General features: G+C 37.4%; 1 protein-coding gene across 3 annotated transcripts in view; it reads left to right on the forward strand.

Moving 5' to 3' along the window:
• The window catches only part of Ppp3r1 (protein phosphatase 3, regulatory subunit B, alpha), a 66,570-nt gene extending 49,496 nt beyond the window's left edge, over positions 1–17,074 (forward strand). For all 3 annotated transcript variants that reach the window (XM_005385671.2, XM_005385670.2, XM_005385672.2), the window contains exons 3-6: positions 7,333–7,509; positions 8,706–8,765; positions 9,494–9,678; positions 14,915–17,074. In XM_005385671.2, the coding sequence (XP_005385728.1) occupies positions 7,333–7,509; positions 8,706–8,765; positions 9,494–9,678; positions 14,915–14,962 (470 nt within the window). In that variant the 3' untranslated portion in view covers positions 14,963–17,074. The remainder of the gene's footprint in view (positions 1–7,332; positions 7,510–8,705; positions 8,766–9,493; positions 9,679–14,914) is intronic.
• Positions 17,075–19,397: the final 2,323 nt, after the last annotated feature.

A 19,397-nucleotide genomic window follows, 5' to 3' on the forward strand; every position in this document is an offset into this window, starting at 1 on the left:
TTTTTTTTTTTTTTTTTTTTTTATCTTCTGTTCTTATGAGAAAAAAGCTCTTATTTTCTTAGTGATAATACTTTGGTTGGACCAGAATAAAACTTCTCTAACAATCTAGCATTACCTCGAGTATTTTATTCATGTAAAAATGCTGCTCTGTAAACTTCGCTTAGGTTTTTGAGGACTCTCCATAGTGGTTTGCACTGGTTACATTCCCATCAGCAGTGAAATAGGGTTCCTCATTCCCCACATCCTTATCAGCATTCATTGTTTTGTTAGATAGTATTAGGTTTTAATTCACAAAGTAAAATAAATATCCATGAATCCATACTGATAGATAATTAAATGAAGGAATAAATAGAGAAGAGAGTGGCTTTATCTCTTTTTACAAAAGCAATCTGCACTTTGAAGGAATAGAAAATTACTCTTAGGCAAGTGCCACAGTAATAACTGCTGCAGGTGGGACCACCCACTGATGGATACTAAATTAGGTCAGAGTTTGAAGAGAAATAGAGTATTTATATTGTCTTAAAGACCACCCCCATGTTTTGTTTTGTTTCATTTTTAAACTACAAAAGGAAAGAGATTTATAGGAGAGAAGTCTGGCAGGGGCCACGTGGCTAGTGGTTGGTTAAGGCAGCATCAGTAATAACAAGACGTATTAACATGAGGAATCTCTTGGTGCGCTGGTAGGGGACACAGCATCACAGTGTTGTCACAGCATCTGTGGGTAAGGAGACATCGTACAGAACTGAAGTACAGTTTAAGTACTGAGAAATTAGCAATGGTAAAATAATACTGAGCCATGAATAATGCTTTAGTAAGCAAACTGGTAAAATTTGAAAAGCATTCTTTTTCTAGTGTTCTGCCCACATTCTACATTGCATATTTCTTTCAAATTGTTGCTAGGTGAATTTAAAATGGATTGCTTTATTTTGGTTTTATTATTAAATTACTAGCCTATTAATAGGTAATGTTATTTATAATGTGGCTATTAAAGGTTTCCTGAATGAGTAATAATTTCATTGCTGATCTCTATTACACAGTCAGTGGGAATCACCTAAAATTTATGGAAAGCTTATTTTTCTACCATTCCTTTTCTTTTTACTCTGAGAAAACTAAAAACTGAAAATAGTTTATACTTGTTTGAATTTGTGGTTTTTTCCTTTTTAAACTCTTTAACAGTTGATTGGCAAACTTCATATATGTATGTTAATAGCAGTACTTTTATAAGGCAGAGACTTAGGGCTCTTCTGTTATAGAAACGTTTAAATTTCTTTTTTCTGAATAAAAAAGTATAAATATAGTGAAGGGATATTATTTGTACCTTTCTGAAAGATAGGTGAATATGTAAGTATTCTCTGTTAGTAATCTCTGTTAGTGTTACATTACTCGCATTAATATGTGTGGTTGAAGATATTAACATTTACTATAGTGACATAAACATTATAAAAGCAAATTCTTAATTATGTAGTGACACTAATGATTCTTGAAATCACTTACTAAAATGAGTTGCCATCTGAATTTTATCCCTTTCCCTGAAAATAGAGCATTGATCCAGGGACAATCTCAGCAGTTTAATCTGGTGTTTTTGTGTTAACAATTACCAATTCCTTAATAACTATTTTATGTTTTATAAAATGAGACTAAAAGACCTTATATTTTTACTGTCTTGCTTATATTTCACATAACAGTATATATGGCTTCTCAGATTGTTAAATACTTTGATGTAATTTAAATTGGGTATGTCATTTCGGTTATTTAAAAGGTAGTCCTTCCAAAAAAGTGGAAAAATAATGTGTTTCAGCTTGCCAGCATACGTGAAAAAGCAGTCATGAAATGAGTCAAGAGTGTGAGGTTTGTTTTTTTAGCCATCTCTTTTTAAGAGAGGAGGATCCTAAGCAGTAGGAAAAACATCTTTGATATAAAGTAGTGCCAAAAGTTGGAATTTGTTCTTCATTGTTAACTGATGCTAAGAGCAGATATTCCCTGAACATACTGAAAACAGTTAATGGTGCTAACAAGATGGATTTAATCTGTTTTAGAGATCTCTGCCTGCTTTGTAAGTAGTTGGTAGGTGCTGACATCTCAAAGCCCATACAGTGCATTGCTGGCAAGTGGAACTGCTTGAGTAACTGCTGCTTTAGCAATAGTAACAACCAAATAAATGACTTTGTTTAACACCTAGAAGAACTATTTTTTTAGTATTTGTTCTTGAAAGTTATTCTTAGATATGGGCTTTAAAAGTATTTATGGCTTTACTTTCTCAAAACTAACCAGTTTCAGATACTCTAGATCAGCAGTGGTGAACCTATTTTAGAGCTTTCAGTAATAAGAACATGCTGTGCCAGTGCTGCAGCATTATGCCATAGGTTCATCCTAAATATGGATACCTCAGATTGAGAAGGTAGCCTCTATTAGATAGTAAACCCAAAGTACTTAGTGTCTGTCTTACCATTATGATCTCAGCTGGAAGGAAGGGAGGGAGAAGAGGAGGAAATACAATAGTGGTTGGAAGAAAGATAATGTTTTTTTACACATTTTACTGGTTTCTCAAAGAAGTTCAAGGTGAGTTTCGTCTGCACAGGATGTGTGGAAGGTGGTGAATGAAAAGATTAAACAGAGCTGTTCTCTCCAGGTCATACTTAAGGGGCTTTTTAAGAAGCCCCTTGACAATAGGAAACGAGGATAGATCTTTGCAAATGGGAAGGGAACCAAGAGATGGAGGGAGTGAGGAGGGGCATGAGGGGGAAAGGAAGTAAAAATTAAAATGTATTATGCACATGTACCAACTCCCCACTATGAGTGTAATTGTTATGTACTGAAAAAGGGTATAATAAAAATAAAAACGTTAAAAGTCCTTCGACAACAGTTGTGTTGTGAAGGGAAAGTTGTTCACTGGCAGTTTGCTTTACCCTTGAGGAAAGTTTGAGCTACTCATCCAGAACAAACATCAACTACTTCATTATAATATTTCATAAGATATTTATAGCAATAGAAAGTAAATGGGTTTTAAAGAGTCTTTTAAGAGTTTTACTAGAGACAGAATTAATGATCCTTACAACTGTGAGATAGATAACACTCTTCTATTCTTAATCAGAGAAAAATTGATAGTCCAATAAATAAATGGAGTGTTCCGGTATGGACCTTCCAATAGGAGGTTTATAAAGAAATAGAAATTTGTACTTCAGCAGAATTGTACACAGAAGAATATAGTTAAAGAAAGAAAAGGACTTGGGGTAAGATGTTAAAATGGAAATTTAAATTGAAGCTAAATACTGTCAAGGGCTTAAGGCATTTTATCCTGTTTATTATTAAGAATCCACAAAGCATTTTTAAGCACAGGAGCTAGCAAGTGGACTGAATTTACTTTTTAAAAAGGTTAATGTTGACAGGGTAAAAAAACAGGTGGATTGAATCACAGTTTCTCTACCATTGATTTACATTACCAGCCTCTCAAATTTCCTTAATATTATCCAAGACTGCAATGCTAGATTCTTGAGAATGAGGTTTTCCAGGTAACTGAAATAACCCTTGAAGTCCAAGTTGTTTCTTGATAGACAACTTTTTAAAGTTACTCATGTCCCAGCTTTACCAAATCGAATCTAATAGATAAGTTTCTACAAGTATTATGTTTCTGTCTCCTTTTCCTCTTTCCATTAATGATACTCTTTTGATCCTGATTTGTTCACTTGTAGAGATGTCTTCTTTTCTTTTATGCTTAGAATATACCTGCTCATACATTTCCCCATCATCTTTTTCATACCATGGGTTTTTAAACTGAGGCAAATTTGATTGCAAGAGGGACACAGTTAATAATCTTTGGTGTGCGTATAAAATTGAGGCAAGCACAGAGAGGGTAGCTCTTCAGCAAAATCAATGAATTTTGAGAAATTTTTGTGAGTGATTTACTAAATGCTGTAGTTTGACATCTGGTTAGATAAAATTTTACTTTATACATTGATAGCATTTTGATCAGTAAGTTTTAAAGTCTGAAGCATTTTAATTAGTACAGAAAACATTTATTGAGCACTTACTTTTATACAGTATAGAGAATACCTGTGAGGAAGTTGTGGGTTCTGCTCTGAGGTAGAAGTAATTTTTTTTTTTCCTTCCGGTATCAGGAATTGAACTCACGACATTGCGCTTTCCAGGCAGGCGCTTTGCCACTGAGCTAAATCCCCAGCCCCAGAGGTAGAAGTACTAAATAAGTACACACACACACAAACACAAGGAGATGTATCAAGATAACTGGTTTCACAATGGAAAACAGAAAAATAAGGTTTATTCAAATACTTCACAAATACAGATTAACCCTGGAATTTGTGTTAAACACCAGAGCTTATCACTTAAGAGCTTTAAACAATTACTTTGAGTTAGAAGTTCTCTTTGGGTTAATAATATCCCTTAGTTATTTGGTGCTGATCAGGTCCACAATCTCCCAAACGAGGGTATAGTGAAGGCTAAATAAAAAAGCAAGTGGAGTGATTTCAGGGCTCCAGGAGGATCAAAGCCCTCTCACAGGATTTGAGATTGTCTTAGGGCTAAGACCAAGACTTTCTCTGGGTGGCCCAAATTTATTTGGTCATCAGAAGAAGGGAGGGGAATAACCAGGAAGGGTGGAATCACTCAAGGACTTCTCAAGGTATTAAGTTAACCCACCCAGGAGTGAGATGCGTGAGGCTATAGTCTTTATCTTGTTGAGGTGGAACCAGGTGTCTGTGGCTGTGATCCTGTCTTATCCTTTGAGGCTTTCTGGCTTCATCACCACTACAGGTTTTAGTAGGGATCAGTGACTCGCAGAGGTTCACCTGCTATAAGTCTGCCATTTCCAGACAAGGAGCCTAGGCCTTCCACAAATTCACAAGTGAACATGAAAAGCCAATTGGTTAAGTCCTTCTCAGGTCTGCTTCATAGTAGTCTCCATCAGTTCTTGAGATCATTTACTTCAGTAGAAACTAATTTTGTGAACACTATTGACGACTCAGTATGTAGCCACCTTCATCAATGGTATTTTTGGGTATGGTGATAAAAAACAAAGAGAATTTTTTCTTAAAGTTTTTTATGTATTGATTCCTTTTTTGAAGTTGAGAAAACATGCCTAGGGCCTTTTCATAACACAGATGGTCCCTAACTTACAATGGTTCACAAGTGATACTCTTTCAGCAGGACTGTACTTTGAATTTAGATCTTTTTCTGGATTAGTGATACACAGCATAACACTTTCAAAATACAGTGCAGAGCAGCTGAGTAGCACCCCCTAGTTTGGGCCAGGGATTATAGCTCAGCAGCACAGCGCCTGCCTGCCAAGCGCAAGGTCCTGGTTTCAATTCCTGGTACCAAAAAAAAAAAAAAAGAAAGACAACTTATAAAATAGGCTTGGGTTAGATGATTTTACCTAACCATAAACTTATGTTCTGAGCATATTTAAGGTAGATGAAGCTAAGTTATGATGTTTGGCAGATGTGTTACAGGCATTTTCAACTTAGAATGTTTTCAATTTGTGGTGCTTTTATTCACACGTAACCCATTGTAAATGGAAGAGCACCTGTACTGGCAAAATCTCTGAAACTTCCACGTTTTACTGACATTATTCCTGTCACTTACGTAGAAATCAGTTCACATTAGAGCGCTCTCTTGGAGCTGAACACATATTGTAATGTTGCACTATTTATATTTTAAATATACTTTAATTTTAAAATTCTTACAGTGAGAATGTGTCTTAGTTACTTTTCTCTCTCGTTGCTGAGACAAAATACCTGACGCCCAGTATTAATCAAGGAAAAGTTTATTTAGTTCACAGTTTGTGGAGATTTCAGTCCATAATCAGCTGGCTCCAAGGTAGGGTGGCACATGGCAGAGGGCAACAATTCATGGTGGTAGAAGATAACAAAAGCAATAAGAGCATAAGAGGAGGAGCGGTGGCAGCCTCTTTCCCTCCCTTACATTGTATGCAAACTGTACTCCCCAAGGCCGGTGTAGCATTCACATCCATAATGCCAACATTGGACCATGGATCAGTCATAAGCTTTAGAAGCCCGCCCCATGACTGCATGAGGCTTTGTGGGGACATTCAGACACAAACCATAACAAGATGCCATATATTTTTGTACTTTAACATTCGGGGCTATGCTTATGAGTAATATAATATTTGCTTTCTTCATTTTATTTTAAAAAAGCTTAGTGGTTGTGTTTAATTTTTGTTATATACTTGTATTATTTCTGTTAATCCATAGTCAATATTATCTGAATTAATCTGGTATTTTAAGGGAATGGAGATGATGCAATTTAGAGGGGGGGAATGACATTTTTAAGAATGCAGGTAAAAAGAGACCTGATACTAAATTTTTATATAGTGCTGTACTTATAAACTAATACAAATGATTCTTAAATTGTTATTTTTTTCTTTTAAAGTGTTAGAAGTTGAATTCTGTTAGCATTTAAAATTAAGATTAGGGGCTGGGGATTTAGCTCAGTGGTACAGCGCCTGCCCGGCAAGCGGAAGGTCATGAGTTCAATTCCCGGTACTGGAAGAAAAACAAAACAAAATAAAAAAACAAAAACTAAAATTAAGATTAGTAAGTACTGTGTTTAAGTTGTGCATACTTAAAGATAGTATCAAGAACTTAGCTGAAGCTGGAAGACTGTTCAGGAAACTGGTCCCATTGTCTCCAAAGAAGGGAATTACATACTGTGTGGTGAGACAAGAGGAAAACATTTCAATTTTGAATAGCCTGAGATTTTTAGCGGGGTGAAGGTTGAGTTAGGGTCCCACTATGCAGTTCAGGCTGGCCTTGAACTCACTTGTGTAGCCCAGGCTGGTCTTGAACTTGTGAAGATCTTCCTGCCTCAGCCTCCAGAGTGCTGGGATTACAGGCTTGTACCCACATCTAGCTAGCTTTGGAATTTTAAATCATGAACTTTATTAAGAAGAATTAAGTGAATATTCACAGAAAGAAGTAAAAATAAAGGTGCTTTGGTATAGAGCAGAGATTGATTTAGTTTGTCTAGTAGGATCTTTGTCATCAGCTAAGCATTGTCATTCAGGGGATATCTCCTGTGACCTGCATGATCAGCTTAGCATTGTCAGTCTTGGGCAATCTGGGTACTCACCATATACTTGGCTGTATATTATGGCAAGAGCAGACAAACAGAAAGGTAACCAAGTGAAAATATTTGTTCTACTTTTTCTATTAGAAGTAATTAGTTTACATTATTATAGGAAATTACACTGTTGGATAAGTGCTGAATTTTTCTTTATAATTATATAATCATATAGCTGTGTTTTCGTTTTTGTTTTTCAAAAATCTTACTACCTTTTTTGTTGTTGTTGGCTTTCAGTTGATGCTGATGAAATTAAAAGGTTAGGAAAAAGATTTAAGAAGCTTGATTTGGACAATTCTGGTTCTTTGAGTGTGGAAGAGTTTATGTCTTTGCCTGAATTACAACAGAATCCTTTAGTACAGCGAGTAATAGATATATTCGACACAGATGGGAATGGAGAAGTAGACTTTAAAGGTAAGAAAGTTATTCTTGGTTTATAAATTACAAGTTAAAGAATTTATGTGTAATCACAGTTCTGTGTATAAGTATGTCTGAAACTGTTTTTCTTAGTTATCTTTATAATTTGGTGATGCTATAATAAAAGATTATTAAAGTTATATAAAGATTATTTTGAAGTTATTAAGACCTCAAAATCCATGCTGTATATCTCTTAATGGACTAAGACCCTTGACTTTTGGTTCATAAATGATCAAAGTGTCTTTTAGGGTAATCTGTACTCAAAAAGAGATTTTTAAAATCTCTTTATTTTTAGGAAATTATTTTCCTTTGTTTCTACGAAATTATTTTAGAGCAGCTTATAATAACTAGAAGCTATATTTTAAAGATCTTTTTATTCATCTTTTAAACAGTGTATCAAGCATGAAAATTAAGCTATAGGAATAAGGATGTGAGCATTAGTATAGAACAGAATTAATTTATTTTAATCGAGGTTTTACAAATGCATTGAATGGTGCCTTTGCTAATAGTAACATGATTCTTTATTTTATACTTTGATTCTTTAAGTAAACATCTTGTTTCACTAATAATTGTCAAAGGGATTTGTTATTTTAGTTTCAGAACTGAATTACTAGTGAAGGGATCTTTAACATTATGATTTACTTCAGATTGTAAAGAGAAATGAGCATTTTGCATGAAACTTCTAACAGTGTTTATTTAGATGATTCTGAATTTTGGAACAGAAATCCAAAATTATTTTTGTAAAATAAATTGTAGGTTTTTTTGGTTGTTTTTTTTTTAAATTTTAATTTTTTTTTGTTTTTCTCGGGTACTGGGAATCGAACTCACGACCTTGCGCTTGCCAGGCAGGCGCTGTGCCGCTGAGCTAAATCCCCAGCCCCTGTAGGTTTTTTTTTAAAGGCCTCTTTTAATCATTCTGTAAGAAGGAAGAGTTAAGTAACTTGAATATTTTTGAGTGTTAGTTTGCAGTACTTAACAAGTATTCATCCAGATTGAGAGCTTCCCATGTTAAATAAGAAAACTATGTAGAATCTTGTTTGTGAAGGTTTTAAATTAGGCATTTTCTAGAACTTTTAAAAATACTTGTTTTGTACAAGAAAGTACCCTTTTGTGAGTATGTAAGGTAAACTGTTGATTTTTCTGTGTAAAAATTTGAAAGTTCTGGCTTAACATTTTTAATTCTTCTTACTCAGAATTCATTGAGGGCGTCTCTCAGTTCAGTGTCAAAGGAGATAAGGAGCAGAAGTTGAGGTGTAAGTATTTTTTGCCACTTACTCATTTTCCTTCTTGAACTAGTACCATTGTTTATTTGTAGACTTTTAAAATATGCTAAAAGGTTTTTTTTACTCCCGATCCTTAGACATAACAGTAATTTCATATTCTGATGAAATTCTTTAGAGCGTTTACAACTATTACAGTTGAATATTGTGCTATTGTGTTTTTTGTTTTTTTTTTTTAATGAGACAGTGTCTCACTAAGTAGTTTATTTAGGCTGGCTTTAAACTCTCTGTATTGCCCAAGCTTGCATTGAACTTGCAGCAGTGATCTTCCTGCCTTAACCTCCCAGTGCTGGGATATAGGTATCCACCACCATTGTCTGTCACCATTGCTGTTAGTATATAGAAGGAAAACAGAATTTCAGTCCACTGAAAACAGCCATATATCAACTTGGATAAGAGATTTTTTTCCTAAGTGAAAATGAGAAGAAATGTTCTTAAGAACCTGAGATGTTGGAACTGTTCTCACCTGTAGTTGTGTGGGGTCAGATAATTGAACCTACACTACACTGGTTAGCCCATGCAGTCTTGACTGTAACTCATAGATTTAATAAACAGTGCCTAAAGGCAATTTATATATTGAGGAAGGAGCCATCCTTCTAGTCATAATTTTGAGTGTTAGGCAGTTTAATTTTCTTTCTCACTGGAAGTATTCCCATGTGATTGCATTATAATTGTACTGATTTTCCTTTCCCTTTTCTCAGTTGCTTTCCGTATCTACGACATGGATAAAGATGGCTATATTTCCAATGGGGAGCTCTTCCAGGTTTTGAAGATGATGGTGGGGAACAACCTGAAAGACACACAATTACAGCAAATTGTAGACAAAACTATAATAAATGCAGATAAGGATGGAGATGGAAGAATATCCTTTGAAGAATTTTGTGCTGTAAGTATGAAAGAACTGGTTCTTCTGGTGTTTGTGTTTTAAAAACATACTTTAAAAGGCACTTACTGGCTGGGCATGGTGGCGCACGCCTGTAATCCCAGCACTCGGGAGGCTGAGGCAGGAGGATCGTTGCGAGTTTGAGACCAGGCGGGCTACAAAGTGAGCTCAAGGCCAGCCTGAACTGCATAGCGAGATGCTGTCTCAAAAAGACAAAAAAATAAGTAAATAAATAAAAGGCACTTACTAGGAAATTACTTGAAGGTATATACCCCCAAAATTTATATATCCAATTTTGCAAAATTGCCCCACAAAGTTTATTTTTATTTATTTATTTATTTAATTTTTTTTTGGCACTGAGATCAAACTCAGAACCTTGGGCATGGCATGGCAGGCAGGCGCTTGTGCCGCTGAGCTATTTCTCTGGCCCTCTCACAAAGTTTAGAAATGTGTTGTTTAACTCTAAATTATTAAGTTACTAGTTTTAAAAGTTATGTACTGCAAGTGGATGTTAAAGTATAGGTTACATGGTGTGGAAGAGGTGGGTAGGTTTGAGACTGCACTGCTGCCAAGTCGTGCTGCTCCACTGTGTTACTGTCCCTTCCTTTCTCCTCCATCTGCATTACCAGTGATGGAAGGAAGGGCTGCTGTGGACTGATGTGTGACGGATAGTTGGGTATGACGTGACCAGGCAGGTAGTGGCATTGTAGATAGCTGCCAGGTTTTCTATTTTTATTTTTATTTTTAAGTTCTCAGTACATAATGGTTACATTCATCCTGAGGATTTGGTACATGTACATAATACATCTTAATTCTTTTAACATCTCCTTCTACTTAGCAGCCAGTTTTTAAAAGAAGAAAAAGATCTCAAATCTCAGAGGAATGAAATAAATAAACTTGGCTGGAGTGGAAGGGGTGCATATATATGAAGACTCTTTGTATTTAGTAAATATTAAATGTATTATATACCTCACTTGGTGAAATCAAAATACATCTTTATGTATAAAAATAATGCTATTATCTGTACTGAAGATGTAAGGTAAAGCCTTACGTTTGTTTTCCAATATTTGCAATAAATTGCCCTTGTATTTTTGAGGGGTATAATCCCTAAGTGGAGGAAGGTGTTTATTTTGTGTTTAAAATCATGTTTCTAGGGGCTGGGGATTTAGCTCAGCAGCAAAAGCACCTGCCTGGCAAGTGCAAGGTTGTGAGTTCGGTTCCTGGTACCGGAGAAAAACCAAAAAAAAAAAAATCATGTTTCTAAACACTGACAGAAGGTGTGCAGTTCTGTCTCCATTATGTTCTTTTTCTTCTGACTTCTCAAGTTACAACAGTGAAAGAGGTAGAAAAGTTATTTTAAAAGAATATGTGTACCTGTAATCCCAGTACTTGGGAGGCTGAGGCGGGAGGATCATTGCAGGTTGGAGGCCAACCTGGGCTACAAAGTGAGCTCAAGGCCAGCCTGAACTGCATAGCTAGACCCTGTCTCAAAAAAAAAAAAGAATACGTACTTTAAATTTTTCAGAGTACTTAATACATGAAAGGAAATCTTTTAAAAATTCTATTAAATTTGTGATGCTTGGCATTGAACTCAGGACTTCATGAATGCTAGGCAAGCACTCTTCCACTGAGCTATATATATCCTTGGCTCTTTGTATTTTATTTTGAGACAGGGTCTTAATAAATTGCTCGGGCTGGTCGCAAACTTGGGATCTTCTGCCACACTCTCCTGAGTACTTGGGATTATAGGTGTGCACCACCACGTCTGGCTAAATAAATCTTACATATGGTGAGTGACCATACTAAATAGGAGGACTGAACACATGCATTTGTTTTTGCCACCTCTCAAATTTGAATAAAATGAAAGGGTGAAATAAGGAAAGGCTGTGAACTCACAAGGACACAGTGAATAGCAGAGAAGATAGCAACTGAGTTTGGTTATTTAGAAAGTTGAGTGCTTAACTAACCCATGCATAGACTTATCAGGGCCCTGGCCTGGGGCCACCACTCTCCTACTTAGGGGCGTGACAGCACAGTAAAACACAAACAAGATAAACATTGTAGTTACAAGGGGCACCAGGATGACCAAAGCCTAGTCAGGACTCAGACCGCGAGGCACAGTGTCCTCGGCCTTCAGTGGGTGCACAGCATGATTGGGGGTTGCTGGTGGCTGCGGGAAGCAGTGGGGGTGAACTGCTGATATGGTCAAGGTTCAAGAATGAAGAATGAGCTGGGCGTGGTGGTGTAATCCCAGCACTCGGAAGGCTGAGGCAAGGAAGATCATTTCCAGTTTGAGGCCAGCCTGAACTGCATAGCAACACCCTGTCTCAAAAAAAAGAAAAAAAGGATGCATTTTTGGAAAAGCACACAGGAACAGATCATGATTCACTAGTGATCTGATTGTCTGCTCACTGCCACTGCTGAGATAGAAGGAATTTGCATGAACCGAGCCTTCAGCTGCCATGTTACCTTGCTTTTTGAGGTGCCGGAACTTCACAGACTGCTTGCTTACTAGTCTTGGCTTTAGCCATTGGCTTAAAGATTAACCTGTCCTTGTTCCAGCCATGTGTCTTCCACATGTGGTGTAGGCTTAGGACAGACTCTTGCTGTATTCTTGTGCCAGTTTATTAATATTGCTTCTTGCCTGCTCTCAACTGTGTCAAACTAGTTCTCAGAATTGAATCTTTGAATAAAAGACACAGAACTGCGTATCACCTTCAAAATATGAGAAGCAGCTTTGTTTATAATGCAAAATCCCTGGAAGGCTGAGAAATTGGAGGCATGAATAACTCTGGGGATGAAGATGAGGCTAAAAACAGGCGAATCGGTTTGAGTCTATTTTGAGAAGTCATTGGAACACTAAACCTCCTCCGCTTCTCTGTTCAGCTAGGCAGCTTTCTCTACCACACACTAGGGAGCCCTGTAGCTGGAAAAAATGTGGCCGGGGTAGGGGTAGGTATGTTGGGGAATTAAGTGAAAAATGTACGTTTTTGCATGTTGCTATCTCTAGTCTTCTTCCTAGACCCAATTCCATGGCAGTGGGACTTAGGTACTCTCTAGGCAAGAGATAGAAAGAGTGCCCCTTTAGGAACTTACCTTTCCAGAGTGGTTCCACCAGATAACTCAAAACACACTTGGAACCACTAGCCCCATTGTATACATAGAGTTCTAGTCCCCTTTCCACAGAAACAGCAAGGATCGTCAAACACTGGAGGAAAAACTCTATATGGAACATAGAAACCAAAGCAAATCCACAAAAAGCTTGGAAGAAACAGATTGGCAAGGCCAGGAAAAACTAAAAGGCAAGGCTACCTGCGTTACCCTCACATTTATGATGTATTGAATTCTTAGAACCACATTGAATAACATATAAAAGAGACCTTAGGAATTTAAAGATCCAAGCTGAGTAGGCGTAGTGGCACACGCCCATAATCCCAACACTCAGGAGACTGGGGCAGGAGGATCGTTGGAAGTGCAAGGCCAGCCTATGCTACATAGTGAGACCCTCTCTTTCTCCAGAAAAAGAAAAATTGGGGATCCATTTTTAGGAGCTGAACACCAAGGATCTCAAGAGAGAATGGAGTGGTGGTGGTGGGTCACTGATAATGAAGCAAGAAAATACTTGAGAATCAAGAGTAATGTATTTCAGAGGTTTCAGGCCTTAGTTGGCTTGTTCCATGGTATAATGGCGCAGCTGAGCAAAGCTCTTCGCTTTGTGGCAGCCAGAAAGCAGAGCACAGGGGTAGGGCACCAGTGAGAGACACCTCCTCCAGAGGCAGGCCCCGTGATCCACCTCCAGCTGGGCTTCTGGGCTGCATAACAGCACTTTCAGCTGTGAACATCAGTGGATTAATCCACTTACATGCATAGCACCCCCAGGATCCAGTCTCCTCTCCAGGAGACTCTCCTAGTTGAATTGACAGTTAAGATTAACCAGAACACTTGGTATCCAGCGTAATATATAAAAATAATCGGGACATAGGCACCTTACTGTGAAATTGAGTAGTGGGAACAGACAAGTCTGCAGAGAGCTGGAGTAGTCAGGTGGAGGCACAGGAGAGGGACTCCCTACAAAGTCAGGAATCATCTGTGGTGGCAAGTGCATAGGTAGTAGCTCAGGCTCTTAAGAAAAAAAGCAGCATAGAAATACTGTTTGAAGACCTGAAGGTAAATAATGAAACCTGAAAATTTTAAGCAGTTATCACTTTGAAAAGAACTAGAGAATGAGAGCAGGGTAGCAAACCACTCATTTCATAGTAGGTCTTGTAGAACTTAACTGGCTCCTTATGCTATATTTTTAAGATTAAAAAATAATTTAAAAATAATACAGGTGCCATTGTATATAAGAACATGGGTTAATCTCACAGTGTTAAATGAAACAAGGTAGACTGAAATCCGTTTACACAATGTATAGACAAAACTGACTCATGGCATTATAAGCTAGAGTAGTAGCTGTGCGTGTGTGTGTGTGTGTGTGTGTGTGTGTGTGTGTGTGTGTGTTTTGAGGGGGGATGGCTAGTGCTTGAAAGGGAACCAAAGAAGACTTCTGGTAATGATGTGGTGGCCTGTTATTTGGTGTTTGCTTTGTGAAATTCATCAAGCTATGGACATTTATGAGTCTTTCCCTAGATGTAGGTTATACGTAATAAGACATCTCAGAATAACACAGATGCTTATTACATTTTTTAGATTACCATGTCAGTATTCCCTGAGATGTATAAAACTTCATGGAAAAGTAGAGAAAATTTTATTCATCTGAAACTATTGAATGCCTTCTAGGATAGACTGATAGAAAAACCCATATTTGGTTTTGGAGGACAGTTTTTATGGTAACATCTGGTTATTATATAATGTTAAAGTACTACAGTGGGAATCAGCAAACTACAGAGTAAGACAAATCCTGCCCATGGCCTGAAGTTTTTACATTTTTTATAGGGTTGCTTTAAAAAGAAAGAAAATGCAAAAGAAATGGTAAATGGCTTACAAAACTCAAAATACTTGACAGACTTCCACAGAGCAAGTTTGTGGACAGTTGGATTAGAACACAAAAATGTAATGCCTGTCACCCTAGATGGAAGAAGCGATGAAATTTTTTAAGTAGAGTCACTCAAGGTTTCTTTGGAAAAATCCAGCTTCTGGAAATGGCTAAAGTAGTGTTTTCAAGTTGCGCCTTTGATAAGATGGCTAAAGTATTTTTTCACAGATGTTGTTAAGCTTTGTTTGTTCTTGTCTGTTGCAGGTTGTAGGTGGCCTAGATATCCACAAAAAGATGGTGGTAGATGTGTGACTCTTTGAAGAGTACCACCCAACACTTTTGCTTTCTTCTCCATCTCTGAAGATCTGCTCAAGACGTCCAGCAATGCTCTCTGTGTATTTAAATGGAAGTATTTTTCTCTGTGAAGCCACATTTTCCAACATGAGCCTCATGAAGCCAACTAAGTGTTATTGAACTCTTCTTCTCTCAATAACTCAGTGTAGCACTTTAAAGTCTGAAGGACAGCAACATGAAAAGAGCATATCAATGTGGTGGAGAAAGGGAAGGGGTTGGCTTTTTAATTTATTTTTCTTCATCTTTTATAACAAGAAAGTATCTATATATACATATGTAAATATTTATATATAGATATATGTAGCTTTCTATATATGTAGTAGGTTGGCTTTAATTTAATATACTTGATTCAGAAACAAAACGATAGAGTACAAAAGTGCCAAGCAGAACATAAAACATCCTTACTTTTATTTCACACAGTTTTATATGTAGATAGAAGATTGTACAATTTGAACTGGGTGTTAGGCCAGCTATTTACCTGTGCTTTCTCCTTTGAGAGATTGACAAAGCATTTGTTAATGTCCTATTATTTACCTTAATTACATTTTTGTAACAAAGGAGTCTGTAACTTTATTTATACCTATGAATATATTTCCTGGGACTGTGTCTCATTGCTGAGCAGCTTTTAATCCATCTGTGGCTGAGGAGAAAGTATAGTTCAGTGCTGCTGCCAAGAGCTAGTTCTTGTATTCGTATGTAACTAGCTAGTTCTTGTATCCTTATGCACAGTGCTATGGCCGCTTCTTTCTGTTACTTTGTAACTAGGAGGCATTGCATTTAGTAAATGTCCCTGAGTAATTGTAATCACCAGTTGTGGTTTTATGCATAAAGGCCAGAGCGTCTGAGGCAATCATGATTTCTCTTATGCATTACTTAATGAAGAAAACCTGAAGTAATCATGTAACTGCTTAGCATATCCATTTGTTCCATTATACATGGGTAAATAATTTGTCATTAAACTGGTATTTGACCCATAAATTTTTCTTACGTGTTTCAAAAGATTTCCAGCTAATCTAAAAAGCTGGTGATACTTATATATTCAAATGCCCTCCTGTATTTGTGATTTAAATGGGAGAAATATTGCTAATATTGCCACAGAAGAGCAAAATTTCATCCAAACTTACACTTTAATTCCTTTGTCACAAGGCGTAGAGGGTGCGTGATTTTTTTTGTTTGCCCATATAATTGGTGACAAGTGATAACTGAATAAATTTGTGTGATATAAAAGTAGTGTATCATGTTCCACCACTTGATGTTATCCCTTCCCTTTTCTGCAAAGGTACTATTGGCTGGAAGAAAACATTTTGGTCAGCTTCATGTGACAGTAGTCTTTCCCTATACAGTTTTTCTATAAAAACTGGTTTTGCAATCATGAGTGGTTAAAGGGCAGGTCGAATCACAGTGAATGAAACTTAAATTGAGCACACCTGCCTGCTATCGCTGTTCCTTCAACTGAGTGCTGCACATCATGGGCTCTGTCTGTGAGAGAAAAATCCCGGTGCTTGGTGTCCTTGCATGACATGGAGTTTTGCATGTAGATCGATTTAAAATGTACCTCTTGTTTACATAATTTGCATAATTTTAAAAGATAATGTTGCCAAACTTTGGAAATGTTAATGTTCAAACTGAAAATCTCCACTACATGTAACTTTCTTCCTCTGGATCAGTACGTGGCTTACAATCCCGGCCAGTGGTTTGATCTGTTCCAGTGTCAACTGCCATGTGCTCTGCTTCAAGGGGGAACTAGTCTTTTGTGAATTTTTTGTACATAATTGTTACAAATATTTTAGCAAATGCTTTCTATTTCTCTTGCTTGTGCATATCTTGGCTGGCGTTACAGAAAAATAGTGCAAACATTATTTCCTTACTGGGGAATGAGGGTTTTTCTTTCTTTTTTTTCTTCTTCTCTTTTTCCCCTTTTTTAGTTGGTGTGTAGGGGTGGGTAGGGAGGGATGGTTTATGTTGAATGTTTAGTTTTTCTTCTGCATGATACGTCATGTTGTGGGATCTTTAGAAAACTTCATACTGTATGAATAAGAAAATAAAATATTTGAAACTTGCTTGAATGTATTCCGTGGTGTTTGATGGACTCGCATAGCATTAAGATAGTTTCTCTTCATCCTTACGTGTTTTAAAAACTCAGAGGCTAAATCTGAAGTCAGATAAAGCTCCGTAGGACTCTCGCTCTCCTTACTTCCCTGATCTCATCTCTCACTACCGACGCTTTCCTCTGGTTTCTCAGCCTTCAGCTGGCATCTGCAGCTTTTGGTTTGTTCTCACCTTAGGACTTTGGATTGCAGTGTTTGGTAGTGAATGCCTTCACATCTTTGTTCAGGTACGTCTGGCTCGAAGAGGACTCTCCTGGCTACCCTATTTAGACATACACAGCCAGGTCTTTACTTGCTCAGTTGGTTTTCGTTTACCTTTTTCCATACCATCTTATTTCTGACATCGTGTACTTTCACTGACAGCTCTAATTTTTCAGATTACCTAGCTTTTATTGTTTGCTCAGTAAACATTTAATAAATGAATTAAATGTGACCTGTTTTAGTTATTTTTACAGTAAATCCTTTTCGGTATGTTGTCCCTATACATGAAACGTGAAAATGGGTATACTTTACAAATTTTTAATTCATAAGTGCCTCTACTTTGTATGCAGCACTGGTAAGCACTTAAGATACTCATGACAGGTAAGTGACATCCCTAGCCCAGGTGAGTTATGGTACCTTGGGTATATTTAGTACCTAGAACACCTGCATTGTCAGGTGTCCCTAGATGTGACATACTAGGCACTGCATTCTGGCTGCTTAGGGTATCCTAGGAGTAGGATAAGCCTAAGCGAACACATTTAAGCCTTAGATCTCCTATTTCTTGTAACATTTCTTTTAAGAGTATACAAGTGCTGGTGTAGTGGCAGTGGCATAACCCATAATCCCAGCACTCCGAAGCAGGAGGATTACAAATTCGAGCTCAGTGTTGGTGATTTACCAAGACGCTGTCTCGGAAACATAAGGCCAGGCATAGTGGTATAGGTCTATAATCCAGCACTTGGGGTAGGTGGATGCTGAGGCAGGATTGTCACAAGTTCAAAGTTAGCCTGGCTTACATAGCAAGACCCTATCTCAAAAAATAAAAGAGCTGAGGATGTAGCTCAGTGCAAAGGCCTGCGTTTATTATCCAGTATGAAGGAAGAATACAAAAAAAAAAAAAAAAAAACCCACTACGCAGAGTGAAATGGCAACTCATGAGTGGGAGAAAATACTTGGACCATAACTGCCTAAAGAAGTTGGTGCTCATACCTACAACTCAACAGCAACAAAAACCTGATTAAAATGTGGATGAAGGACTTGAATACTGCAAAGAAGATACACAAATGGCCAATCAGCAACACTAATCATTAGGCAAATGCCCATCAAAGCCATGAGATGCCACTTCGCACTCATTAGAAAGCATTATCAAAAATGTAACAATCTTAAAAATATCAGGTGTTGGCCTGAAGTATAGAAACAGATTCTTCAGTGCTGCTGGTGAGTGTAAAATGGTGCAGCATTAAAGGGTGTAACATGGGATCTCATTAAAAAGCACATCAAAACCCAGAGTGGGAAAAAATTTCAGCCCACAGTCCCTCAAAGAACTACTATCTAGAACACACAGAAATGAACAAAAGTCAGACCCCTTAAATTTATTTACTTTGTTTTTTTGAGACAGGGTCTTAACTATGCAGTTCAGGCTGGTCTTGAACTCACTTTGTAGCCCATGCTGGCCTCAAACTCACAAGATCTCCTACCTCAGCTTCCTGAGTGCTGGAATTATAGGCATGTGCCACCACACCTGGCTAGACCCCTTAAATTTAAAGACTCAATCCAAAAATGGGTGTCTGAGATGAATATGCACTTAGGAAGTGAAGAAATACAGATAGCAAATAAATGAAAAAATGTTTATCATTGGTCACTGAAGAGATGCAAGTTAACACAGATTCCATCTCACTCCAGAAAGAAAGAATTACTGTCATCAAGAAATCAGTAACAAGGGGCAGGGATATAGCTCTGGCACAAGCGCCTGCCTGGCAAGCACAAGGTCCTGAGTTTGATTCCCAGTACCAAAAATCCCCCCGAAATACTGTAGGGGTTGTGGGGAAAAATGAACCCTTCTCCTCTGTTGGTGGGTGTGTAGACTGGTACAACCACTGTGGAAATCAGTGGAGATTCCTCAAAAAAAAAACTAGGGTTAGACATCCCATTCGACCCAGCTATTCCCCTTATGGGTATTTTCCCACAAGAATTGAAAACATACCACAGCAATATATGTGCACCCATGTTTAGAGCAGCACAATTTACGTCCTAGGTAAATCTTGGAAACAACCCAAATGCCCATCAACCAACGGATGGATAGA

This window comes from Chinchilla lanigera, unplaced genomic scaffold (genome assembly GCF_000276665.1).
Source record: "Chinchilla lanigera isolate Chin_1 unplaced genomic scaffold, ChiLan1.0 scaffold00023, whole genome shotgun sequence".
NCBI lineage: Eukaryota > Metazoa > Chordata > Mammalia > Rodentia > Chinchillidae > Chinchilla > Chinchilla lanigera.